Source organism: Bos grunniens, chromosome 6 (assembly GCF_055505025.1).
Source record: "Bos grunniens cultivar Pamir isolate PY7600 chromosome 6, Bosgru_T2T1.0, whole genome shotgun sequence".
Lineage (NCBI taxonomy): Eukaryota > Metazoa > Chordata > Mammalia > Artiodactyla > Bovidae > Bos > Bos grunniens.
In genome coordinates, this window is record NC_141170.1 from 13,558,431 (window position 1) to 13,571,559 (window position 13,129).

General features: G+C 47.2%; 1 protein-coding gene across 2 annotated transcripts in view; it reads left to right on the forward strand.

Moving 5' to 3' along the window:
- Positions 1-4,624: 4,624 nt before the first annotated feature.
- Positions 4,625-13,129, forward strand: part of STK32B (serine/threonine kinase 32B) — a 405,326-nt gene continuing 396,821 nt past the window's right edge. The window contains exon 1 of one of the 2 annotated variants that reach the window (XM_086404828.1): positions 4,625-5,002. In XM_086404828.1, coding sequence (XP_086260954.1) covers positions 4,951-5,002 — 52 coding nt within the window. In that variant the 5' untranslated portion in view covers positions 4,625-4,950. The remainder of the gene's footprint in view (positions 5,003-13,129) is intronic. The other variant, XM_086404827.1, reaches the window with a different exon arrangement.

Here is a 13,129-nt window from a genome sequence, read left to right on the forward strand (position 1 = left end):
TGGCCATAGGTGGCAACGGTGGCATTAAGGGCAAGCTACTTGACTCTCTGAGCTTCTTTTTAACCAAAATGAAGGATTTTGGATCCCCTGCAAAATGGGGATTTCTTAGCACTGCCTCTTGACACATAGTAACTTAGGTATGAACCATGAAATGTGCCTTACAAAATCAGGTGTGGATTAGTGCCCACAAGTTTTTTTGAAAATGAAAATATTTCTCATTGTTTTTGCTTATTATTAAAATATTGATAGTACAGAAAATAATATAAAACTACTTTAAAAAGAAAATTAAAATGATCTGAATTTCACAGCCACTATTCCCTACACCGTTTCTTTACGATCTGATAACTATGTTTCAGCTGTGGACTGAAACCTCCACCACTCTGCAACCATTTGGACTCGGCTTTAATCTTTCTATGCTTTTGTGTCTGTCAGTACAGGGGTTACGGTCAAGCCCACTGGCCAGGTTTGTTGTGAGGATTAAAAGGGGGTGATCCATGAAAAGCACTGGAAGTAACAGGCCTGGAATAATATCTATAAATGGGAGAGGATCCAGGGAAGAGGCTGCTTGGAGGGCCATGCTTCCTGCAAATGGCTGGCACGGACCTGGAACCCAGAGAGCGCTCCATACGATGTATCACAGATGCCATCCTGACCACCCCTGTGCTCCGACACTGCTCCAGCCTCCTGGAACAGCCGAAACCCCCCTTACTCGGCTTTAGTACTTTACCCAGCTACCCCTTTTTCCTCCCACATGGCTGACTCCTTCTCGTCCTTCTGATCTCAGCTCACACACCATCTCCCTCCAGTTGGCTTCTTTGTGGATAAGGAAGAACAAATCTGACTCCATCTTGGATCTGTTTCCTTTACTTTAACCTTTGTGTTTGTTTACTGCTTTTGCTACCAGTTAAGAATGTTGAGACTTCCCTGTGGTTAAGAATCTATGCCTGCACTGCAGCGGGTGTGTGTTCAATCCCTGGTCAGGGAACTAAGATCCCACATGCCACACTGTCGCAGGCAAAAAAATATATGATAATATTGCCTCTAGCATGAGATATCGATTCATGGGGTCGCAAAGAGTCGGACACGACTGAGCGACTGAACTGAACTGAACTGAGCATGAGATATACAGGATAGCCCCTTCTCAAGGCCCTGATCTTTAGAGGTATAACACTTTTCTGTTTATACAGAGATAAAAAGTTGCAGAACAAGGAATAACATTTGCCATGTTGAAGGTTTACAGAAACACTGTGGCCTGACCTAGTGGATAACTGCAAGAGCAAAGGATTCTGACGCCAGGCAGTTTGGAACAACTAACCACACCCCTTCCCCTTTGAGTAAAAGAGAAGCCTGAATTGTAACTTGGGAAAGATGAAGGTTCTTTTTAAGACACTAGTCCACTATCACCTTGGTCTGCTGGCTTTCCAAATAAAGTCCCTACTCCTTTCCCCAACAGCTTGTCTCCTAATTCATTGGCCTGTCTCGTGGCGAGTAGCACAGACTTGGACTCGATGACTTGAGGGGCCTCCCTGTGTGTGTTGCCCTTGTCCTGCACCAGCCTTCTAAACTTCAGGTTCATAGATCCTGTGTTATTCATCACAGGGTCTGTCTTTAGCACCCACCCCAGGACCTGACCCACAGTAATTGTCCAGAAAACGCTTGTTCAACAAAGGAGGAAGTTCAGTCAGTTCAGTTGCTCAGTCGTATCCAATTCTTTGCAACCCTATGAACCACAGCACGCCAGGCTTCCCTGTTCATATCAGCTCCTGGAGCTTGCTCAAATTCATGTCCATGGAGTCAGTGATGCCATCCAACCATCTCATCCTCTGTCGTCCTTCTTGAACAAATGCTCATGACTTCTTTCCGTGGGACCCTGCACCTGCCCAGACTCTCAGAACTGGGACAGGGGCTTCCTGTATTCTCACAGCCTCCTAGGGTTCCTTCCACACGACACAGTTTGCAGTTATAGCCTTTGCATGCATGACTGTTAATTGAATATCTGTATTCATCAGCTTTTTCCATGATAATGCTGTGGAACAGCACTTCCCCCCAATCTCAGTGGCTTACAAGAACACTTAATTTTCTTGCTTGTAAGCTTGTAGCTGTTGAAGCAGTCAACATGGGATGGAAAAGAATTTCCAGACACAGAGCATTTCAGAAGGGAGCGAGTTTATTAAGAATAAAGAGCAGAGATAAAGTAGGCACTGTGAGCACAGTGGGCCAGCCTCCTGACAGACCACAGAGAATTGATAATTTTTCTGGATTAGTAGCCAATTTTAATAGTCTTGGGACAAAGAAAATCCCTGCTGGAAAGTTGACATTAGGTGACTGGGTAGGGTGCTATAGGGTGACTACTGAGGTGGGCATTTTTGCCTAATATTGGGTCAAAAAGCCTGCTGGTGCTGATCAGGGGGGCTTTTGGAAATGGTTACAAAGGGGCTCAGTCAGCTTTGGAAGTGACCTTGGTTCTGTACTCTGCTACTATGGCTTTGATACAAACCACACCTCACACCCGTGGCCCTGGGGCAGGACTCAACAGCAGCTCTGCTTCAGATTACATGTGGGGTTCAGTGTGCCCCTTGGGGTTCAGAGGCTACCCAAGGCCAGCGCTTCTCATGGTGGATGGCAGAAGGACAAGAGAGCTGAAACATGTGACATCTTAAGGCTGTCACTCAGAACCGGTACACCATCACTTCCTCCCATAGATCAGTGGCCAAACTAAGTTCAATGGCATGCTCCATGTCAGTGGTCAGAAAGTAAGAAACGCCCCCTCATCCCAGTGAGCCATGTCAAGGACAGGGAGAGAAGAACTGTGAGCCCAGAGTACAATTTACACCACAGCTCCTTATGGAAGATAATACTAACACCTGTGTTGTGTTTATTGCGTTCCACGTAGCAACATCATTTATTCTGCATAACAACCCTAGGAAGGGTGAAAATACCATTATTATCATACCCATGTTATGGGTGAACAAACTGAGGCCAGCAGAGGTTAAGTAATTTACCCAAGTTAGCCTGCTAGAGAATGTCAAAGTCAGGTGAAATCTGGGAGGAACAGGACCCAGTGCTCATGCCTGTCACCATCCCTCTTCCTGCCTTGATCTGGGGGCTGTACCTGCTTTATCTTGGTTCATTATATTGCTCGCTATAGCCTGGCCACTCAGCCAATGCTTGTCAGTAAAATGAAAAGCAAGAAATATTTATTCATCATTGTTATGTCCCTGGGCCCTGTTACCCACTTTTATAAATATGATGTGATAGAATCCTCATAGCAATGCTGGGGAGTTAATACCAACCTCCCCATTTCACAGATGGGAACTCGAAGTTGGAACTGCACAGAGACTGTAAGTGGTGGGAGCAGTTCTGTGAATGAGGCTTGTCTGACCCATGAGGCCTAGTGGTTTGGGCCAGTCCTGAAACTTTGGCTGGATGGGGCTGGCTCCCAGGGTTCACTCACCTCCCATCGTCTCCGGGAGGTTTCTTGTGATGTTAGAGAACCATCTCATCCATCCATAGTCTCCTTCTCCCCCTCGTCTCCCAGAGAGAGAGACAGAGACAGAGGCAAAACTAGGGGGCTGGGAGAAAGGATGGGGAAGTAAAAGAACCGCTGCTTTCTATTAATACGAAGCACAGACGGTGGCTGAAGACGCCCAGTAGATGGCAGGATGTGGCCAACGATCCTGGCTGCCTGGCGCGCTGGGCGGGCGGGACTGCACTGCGCGGGTAACCTGCGGGTCCCTCTGAGAGTCCGCGCTCGCCCCAGGAGAGCCTTGGGGCGCACGCATCGCACCCCCGTCTTAAGCATCCCCGTCCCTTTTGCTAACAGGCTTTAGTTCAGTTTCAGGGGACTCCCGAGGCCCATGCGCAGCCAGTCCTAGGGAGAATGATTTGGAGGCAAACTCCGCCCCCTTTGGGACTCAGTTTCCCCCGTAGAATGCAGGGGAGAAATTGAGTCCGAGAGGGTCCAGACTCATTGCTAAGCTAAGTCACTTCAGTCGTGTCCGACTCTGTGCCACTCCATAGACGGCAGCCCACCAGGCTCCCCCGTCCCTGGGATTCTCCAGGCAAGAACACTGGAGTGGGTTGCCATTTCCTTCTCCAATGTATGAAAGTGAAAAGTGAAAGTGAAGTCGCTCAGTCGTGTCCGACTAAACATTTAGAAAACACCAAGAGGAAAGACGTCTGCTGCAGAATTGCCTGGGACTCTGCTCAAGTGGGCAAATAAGGTCAATGGGGCGTCCGAGGGGCTTCCTCCGCAGCCAGTGCCGACTAACCGAAGAGCTCCTTTACCCCTGAACCTCAGTCTACCCAACTCTAAAATGGGCAATAGTGGTTTTTGGAGGTGACAGAGGATTGCGCTTCTAAAGCGTTTGGCTGGGGCCCGGCGCACACTAGATGGCTCACGACTTGCTTAACGCCGGGAGGTGAGCGCCCGACTCCTCTGGGCGAACCCGGCGCTCAATTCGAGTGCCCGCGTCGACTCTTCCTAGACCCGCTGGCCCGCAGCGCCCGCCGCGCCCCCTCCTCCAGGCCGCCCTCGGGGCTGCGCTCGCGCGCCCCCTCTGCGCAGCCCGCGCCCATCGCCTCCTTCCCCTCCTGTTCCTCCTCCTCCTCCCGCGCCGCCTCCGGTCTCCAGTGAGGAGCGCGGCTCCGTGCGGCCCCGGCGCTGGGAGCTCCCGCGTTCTCGGGTGCGTGCGGGCGCCTGGAACCCGGCCCGGAAGACGAGCTAGCGTGGCCGGGGCGCGGCGGGAACGCCGGGAGAGCGACGCCAGGGACAGGGGGACGCCCGGGAGGAGGGGGCGCGGTTCCCGCCCCTGCGCGGCGCTCGGCCCCCTCCGGCTCGGCGCGCGGCGGCAGCCGGGACTGGACGCTCGCGGCGCATCCGCACCCCGCGCGGCGCGCCCCGCATCCCGGCGGCCGGGCATGTAGCAGCGGCAGCCGCCGCGGCGGAATATGGGCGGGAACCACTCCCACAAGCCCCCGGTGTTTGACGAGAATGAGGAAGGTAAGAGGGCTTCGGTCGGGCAGCCCTCCTTTCCCCGTTACCCTCGGCTTGAGCGCGGGCGGCGCGCCCGACCCGTGCCGGGCGCGGGGCTTTCCTCCGAGGCAACTCCTCTGTTTCGGCGCCCCTTTAGGGGGGCCCGGGAGACGGCGCCCAGGGAGGGCCGGGCGCGGATTCCTAGGGAAGGGAGAACGCCGAGGCTTCACTTGGGGAGACAGGAGGGACAAGTGGACTTCGGAGGCGAGTCCGTATGTTGCTCGGGCTCCGGGGAAGCCGAGGTCCCCCCTTAGAGCCGGCGGCTGCAGAAGGCGGTGTTGTGTGTGTGTGTGTGTATGTGCGCGCGTGTGTGCGCGCGCGCGCGTGTGTGTACTATGCATTTGGTCTGGTGCACCGGCAGGTTCCATGCTGCCCTCCTCGTTCGCCCAGAACAGCCTGGGGAAACTTTTCCTGGTTAAACTCTTGAGGCCGGGCGGAAGGCGTCCCGCTGTTGGCCGCCTCCCAGGTGAAGGAGTGTTGTAGGCGGTCCAACCGTGTCGAAACTCCAGAACTGGGTTCCTGCGGCTCAGGTCGGTGGAGCTTGGTGTTTGGACCAGCAGAACCCCTTTCCCAGCGCTGTGTCTCTGTGGGGCAACTTCCTTAACCTCTCTGAAACCTTCCTTTCTTCATCTAGGAGATAACTTATGATAACCGCCCTCTACCTTAGGGGATTGTTTGAAACTTAACCACTGGTAGTCCATGTGAGAAGTGCCTTGTAAATAGAATCAGTACCGAGGTCTGCACATAGTGTTGTTATCTGGTAACTCTGCCTGTGAAAGCTCCGTTTCCTATTGCACCGGTTTCTCCAGTCTCGTGTGCCCTCAATAAGAGCCAGGACTACTGAACACATTTCATGTACCAGACACTGTTCTAGGCTTTATATGTCCTCACTCAGGCCTCATGGCAACCCTAGGAGGTGGGTACCTTTGTTGTACTATTTTACAGGTGAAGAAAGGGATGTGTCACTGCTGGCTTGGAGGCTGGACACTCTTGCCCTGGAGACAGTAGGCTTTTGGGCACTGGTCATGGTCTCTAGATCTTCCAAGGCTGTACATGCATGCATGCTCAGTTGTGTCCGACTCTTTGCAGCTCTAGGGACTGTCACCTTCCAGGCTCTTCTGTCTGTGGAATATTCCAGGCAAGAATACTGAAGTGGGTTGCTATGCCTTCCTCCAGGGGATCTTCCCAACCCAGGGATTGAACCCACTTCTCTTGCATCTCCTGCATTGGCAGGTGGATTTTTTGCCTGGGAAGTCTGAGGTTGCGGATGGTAGTCAAAAGCTCACCCCACAGTCCCTCTGAGAAGAATACCTGAGTACAGTCAGTGTAATTGAGTCAGGCCCATCTGGCCCTTTCTTAACAGGAGTTCCCAGTCTGGTGGCACTGAGGACCATGCTAAGGGCTTTAAGTGGGGCCAGCGTAGGATGTGGGGACCCAAGGAGGATTGATCCCTTCCTGTTTGTTATTCTGGAGCACAGGTAGGTGGGGAGCCAGGAGTGGACAGAGAACAGGTAAACAGGTGGGTGGGGGAGGCCCTTGTGTGTTCCAGAAAGCATTCAGACACTGTGTAGCTAAACACTTCCCCCAACCAAGCTCACAGTAACCCTGAACTGCTCTATGGAAAGCAAAGTGATCTCGACACTGAAATCGATATTTAAATGTGTGCTCTGCTAGGGACATCTTGCTTGAGGTGGACGTGGGGCAGGCCTGTTCCTCTGGGAGCCTTTTTGTCCTGTGAGGTTACATTCAGAGCTGCTCAGACCTTGTGAGAAGATACAAACTCATTGACAGATGGAGAGGATGACTTGGGTCAAAACCTTTCTATTTTCAACAAGTCAAAAGTTTCCTGTCTATTTTAGGGAAGGGACCAATGCTGGTCTTCTCAGGCTGCTGTTACTATAACAAGATACCACAGATGCTTAGACATTAGAATCTGTTGGTGATGGTGGCTTGAACAACAGAAATTTATTTGCTGTTTTGGAGACTGGAAGTCCAAGATCAAGGTGCCTTCAGGGTGGGTTTCCAGCAAGGGCTCTCTTCCTGGCTGGTAGACAGCCTCCTCCTTGGGTCTTCACATGGCCTTCCTGTGTGTGCTCCGGAGATAGAGATCTCTGGTTGCTCTTCCTCTTCTTATAAGAACACCAATCCCATAGGGTTAGGGCCCCACCCTTATAACATCACTGACTATTAATTATCTCCTTAGAAGTCCTCTCCAGATATAGTCATATTGAAGGCTGAAGCTTCAGCATCTGAAGTTTGGTGGGGACACAGTTTAGTCTATAGCAGGATACTTGGATAAAAGCCACGGACTCCTTTCCAGAGAAAAGCACACAATTTTATCACTCCCGATTTTAGAGGTTCATGGTACTAGCCTGGGTCAAAGGTAATTTAGATAATTTTCTTAATGTCCTTCTTTTATTTACAGAGGAAGTTTTTGTCCCTTATATTGACAACTGTCTTTTTTCTTTATTCCGGGAACTTTGCTTTAAAATATTTATTGGCAAAATAGTTATATCTAGCAGAGCCACCTTTTGATTTTCCTGCTGTTCCTCATACTAAAAGTGGTCAGGCTCAAGGTCAACTGGTTAAAGCCCAAGGTTAGGACTCTCATTTTACCAGTTTCCAGCTCAGTGAAACATTAACTTGTTTGGTTTTGCCAGTCTATTTCTCAACACCTGTGCAAGTTGATTCATTGATTTCATAGGCATTTACTGATCATCTTTTCTGCACTCACCCCTGTGTTGGGCAACAGGACTATGAGGAAGGTGGAGGTAAGCTTCTAACCCTCAGGGAGCTTGCAGGGCAGATAGCTAGGATGATGCAAGGAGCTCAAGGGACTTTGGTATCTTGCAAGAGGGACCCTAACCCTGGGACAGGGAGGAGGGGTCAGAGGAGACTTCCTCTTAGACTAAGCCTTGCAGAAATGGTATGAGTTCCCAGGAAGGAGAGGTTGGTAGAGAGGGGAAGGGTATTTCAGAGGGAGGGAACAGAATATGCAAAGGTAGATCAGATCGGATCAGATCAGTCGCTTAGTCGTGTCCGACTCTTTGCGACCCCATGAATCGCAGCACGCCAGGCTTCCCTGTCCACCACCAACTCCCGGAGTTCACTGAGACTCATGTCCATGGAGTCAGTGATGCCATCCAGCCATCTCATCCTCTTTCGTCCCCTTCTTCTCTTGCCCCCAATCCCTCCCAGCATCAGAGTCTTTTCCAATGAGTCAACTCTTCCCGTGAGGTGGCCAAAGTACTGGAGTTTCAGCTTTAGCATCTAAACATGGCTCACTGGGGAGATTGTAGGAACTTTAGTACTCTTACAATGTGGTGTGTGAGGAGGGAAGCCTCAGGTCCTGAGTGCTGGGCTGATCTTAAAGGACCCAGTGGCCATGTGTTTGGAATCGACCTTAGGGGCACCTGTGGTCATGGAAGAATTTTAAACAGGGCAGTGACATGGTCCAGCCAAAGAACATGCTCTTGCAAACCAGAGTTGTTGGGTTGAAGATGCAGATACCTCCTCAACTGGAACAAACCTGGTTTGTAAGTAATTTAAAGCTACACTCTAACTGGAAATTTGTCATTGCATCATTGTACCATAACCATCTTGTATCTAGGTAATATTAAAAACTCTAGCTTAGTGATGCATTGTGTGGACTCCTTTTCATACCTAATTGGAAATCATTATCACAGCTCAGCCAGGGAGGTCTCCGCACCTGCATTTTACTAGAGGGGTTACAGAGCCCTCCAGAAAACTCACTAAGGTCCCATGGCCTGTGTGGGAATGGACTCACCCCCAGGCCTCTTTACTCCAGCGTCTGGTACCTGACATTGTTCCCTGTGCCACCTCTGGAGATCTACAGGAAAATTCATCTCTAACAGATATGTAGGGCCAATGCAGAATGAGACTAGCACATGCATCACAATATGATAGCGGTCTCTTTATGCAAATGTCTATAGGAAGATAGTAACAATACACCTTGAATGTACTTGATCATTTACAATAATCAGCTACCATCTTCAAAAAACATTTTGTTGAGCAGTCATATCATAATACACATTCTGGGAATGAAAGCAAAATCATCTCCCTTTCTAGATTTGTGGCAAAATTGTTTTTACTTTTTTTTTTTGTTTTGTTTGTTTCCTTTACTGTCCTTATCTATGTCTAGATGTTTTTACATAAGGATACACTTGTCACAATAAAATGCTTTTTGCTTTTTCTCTTGGCATCGTATTTTAAGTAGATTATGTTGTTATAATGTCTTCAAAGTTAATATTTTAATGGGCTGTAATATTCCATCTGATGGAACTATCATAATTTACGTAAGTCTTTTCTTGTTGTTAGACATGCAGGCTATTGTCAGTTTTTCATCTTTATAAGTAAGTTGATTGAAAATTTTATACATAAAGCATTCCTCCTTTTTAAAGTGAATTCCTTAAAATTAGATGCAAGGAGTGAGATTATTAGATCAAAAGAATTGAATACTTTCTAGGATTTCAGAAACATGTTCTTAAATTATATTTCTAAAGGGTTTTTAAAAAATCAATGTTGTATCAACTTATGGCCTGCACCCACATTTGAAAGTATTGATTTTACAACCTTGTAACCAGCTGTGGGTATTCTCATTTTAGATTTTCAGGAGTTAAAGGGACATTTAAAAGGAAATGTTATTTCTTTTTATAATGATTGGGTTATAATTATTGGGTCAGGTAACTTTGCATGCAGCCTAGAACGTGAAAATATCTTCTTTGTTTAAATACATATACGACAAAAGTTGTTTTTCTCTGTGCCTGTTCAGATGATGAAGGCAATTAAAAAAATCACTCCCTGAAGTTGCAATCATGATTCACTTAGACAGTCTTTTAAACCCGGGGTGTCCTTGTCATTGTGATTCACAAAGTGACTGAGATCTCTAATGCTGCAGGATTCACTCCCAACTTTGTCTTCAGTCTTTTATCGCTGGAGCAAGCTCACTTATGTTATACATTGCTTTCCATCCTTGTATTAATACCAGTTATGGCTTGTGCAAAAGGTGGAAGTGAAAAATATTCTGAGGAATCTCAGAATTGCTTTGAATGAACTTTGCTTTCATAATGTGGAGAGATGCCATGTAAGGGATGTGGGCTTATGGGCTTGGTGTCCTTATGTGTACCAGGCATGTGTGTGTCTAATGCAGGAGTCTAAGATGTGAAAATTACATTTAAAGATCTATGCCTCATTTAAAAATTCATGTTGATTCCTCTTGTACGTGGGGGATTAAGAAAATGGCCATGAGTCAATCTGAGAGGTGAAGTAGAAGTGAACTGTCAGATGCATTTATACCTTTCAGCCCTTCTAGAAAGTAAGCATAGTTTTCATAAGGATAAACCACGTTTCAATCATCTCTATAAAATCAGACAAATGTGTACATACTATTGGATTTCATTGACTCTAAGGCACACATTTCCCTGTGTTTTAATATTTCTGAAATTGGGATGTGCTTTATGATGACTGCTGATCATGGTGGTACTTGTGATATAGTTTTATTATTTGCATGTGCTGTTCATAGTTGTTCCTACTAACATTCATAAAAGGTCTAAAGGAGCTCTTTCAAGGGATGTGAAAGAATCACACCATCGGCTAACTGGCAGCATTTCTTCCTTCTTAGTGGTGCGTAAAGTGAGTGTATTTAATGTGGATGGAATCTGAAACGAGATGGAATAGGGCATGCCAGCCTCCATCAGCTGCAAGTGACCGAAAAGCAGCATGAGTTCCTTTGAAAGCAGTTAATTGGCTCTGGTTCCCTCTCAACGCTATTATTCTGGTCCAAGCCAGGGTCACCTCTCTTGCTTAGGTTATAACAATAACCTCCTTACTTTTCCTCTTCCTCCTTTCAGTGGCACCTCCATGCAGCAACTCGAATGATCCTGTTAACATGGACTTCATTTTTTTCATGCATTGTCTCCTCCTAAGGAGTTATAAAGAGTTGCAAAGAGTCAGATCCGACTGGAGGACTGAACAACAACCACCGCCACAAGGAGTTAAAAGCTCCTTAAAGTAGGGATATGGTGTGATTGATTCACTGTTGTGTTCCCGAGGCCCAGAAGAACACCTGGCACGTACCAGATGCCCAGTACACGTTTGATGGATGGATGAGTGAACCAGTGAATGGAGGTGTAAATCTCATCAGTTGTGGCTGGACCAGGTTCCTGAATAATATCATCAGAAATCTTCCTTCTTGAATTCTGTCCTCTGTGAGGCTCCAAGTGGGCTTAGAGGAGCTAAGCCCTCCCATGGAGGAGCCCTTACCACCCCCAGGCTCACAGCCCCACAGCTCCAAGTGTGGGAAGGGGATATCTTTTTCACCATCATTGCAGAGAACATTCTAGGGTTAGTTCTGATGGAATCTGATAAGGTCCTGGGTCAAGGCTGTGAACAGGGAGGCTCTAACTGGTTGAGCTGGATCACATATCCACCCTTGGATTCAGGGGGTGGCATTGGTTCCCTTTGAGGCATTTGGATTAAGAAGATTAAAACAACAACACTCTTTCTTCTGTATTAGAGTATAGCCGATTAACAATGTTATGATGATTTTAGGTGGACAGCAAGGGACCCAGCCATACATATACATGTATCCATTGTCCCCCAAACTCCCTTCTCATCCATGCTGCCACATAACATTGAGCAGAGTTCCCTGTGCTACACAGTAGGGCCTTGTTGGTTATCCATTTTAAATACAGCAAGTCTACATTTCCATCCCAAACTCTCTAACTATCCCTTCTCCCATCCTTCCCCCCTCTCCTGACACCAGCAACCGAAGTTCTTTCTCTGAGTCTGTGAATCTATCTCTGTTTTGTAAGTAAGTTCATTTGTATCATTTCTTTTTAGATTCCACACATAAGGGATGTCATACGATATTTTTCCTTCTCTGTCTGACTTATTTCAGTCAGTATGACACTCGCCAATTCCATCCATGTTGCTGCAAATGGCATTATTTCATTCTTTTTAATGGCTGAGTAATATTCCATTGTTTCTATGTACCACATCTTCTTTTGGATTGAGATTTATGAAGAATATTCTCAATGGATATTGGAGTATCAACAGAAGAAGGGAAGTGGGTCCTGGGGCAGGCAGGTAAATACAAACAGAAGCATCCACACCAGTGCTTATTGTTTTTGTGTTCTGTGAACCATGGTTTGGAAGCCTTTGGCTTGCCATATTTCATTGTTTGGTTGCATGTCCGCTTCTGTGCTAGACTTCATAAACAGCAGCAGTTCTTTCCTTTTCACCTTTGTGTTTGCAAGGCCTAGAAAGGGGCCACTGAAGGCCCTTGGCCACTCCTTGTTGATTGAGAGATGAGAGTAAGCATTTACTGGGGGCCAATTTCTTACATTCTTCTGGGTCCAGAAGCTATTGGGAAACAAATGGAGAAATTCCAGACATATTATCAATGAAGTTGGTTTGGAAAACTGACTTGGATTGGAGTCTAGAATGGTCTTTCTATTCTTGTCCCTTAATTTCAACCTTGACACTTACTTGAGTAGAGAACTGTCTGTAAAGTTTGCTCTGGGACTATAATTCTCAATTTCAAAGAACTCCCATGAAATTTCTAAAAAATGGCAACCAGCAGTGATCAATGGGTATCAGATTCTTGCATAAGGTGATTTGGGCTGTCATTTCTCTTCCCTTTGAGTCAGAATGCAGAGTTTTCCCCTACTGCTTTCTGGGTGAGACAAACTTCCTGCTTCATGGGACATAAAAGGATGGGTTGAGTGGAGATGGCTCTCAGGATATGATCTGGAGTGAATAGGGTGTTAAGATGGTGACAGGATTTGTTTCGAGTCTTGAGGGAAGTGTTTGAATGCTTTGAGAGAAAAAGGATCAGTATTTTAGGAGGATCAAACAGCCTAAGCTAGCACTGAGCTTAGGCATTTTCCTGAGAGAATTGGAAGGAACAAAATATTCTTAGCAATAGTCAGTTGTCTAAAATCTGGACTCTGAGCAATTGCAGACAGAGACAGAGAAACTGTCCTACAGGGAACAGTGAAGGTCCTGATCATCGAAAAAGCAAGAGAGTCCAGAAAAACATCTATTTCTGCTTTACTGACTATGCCAAATCCT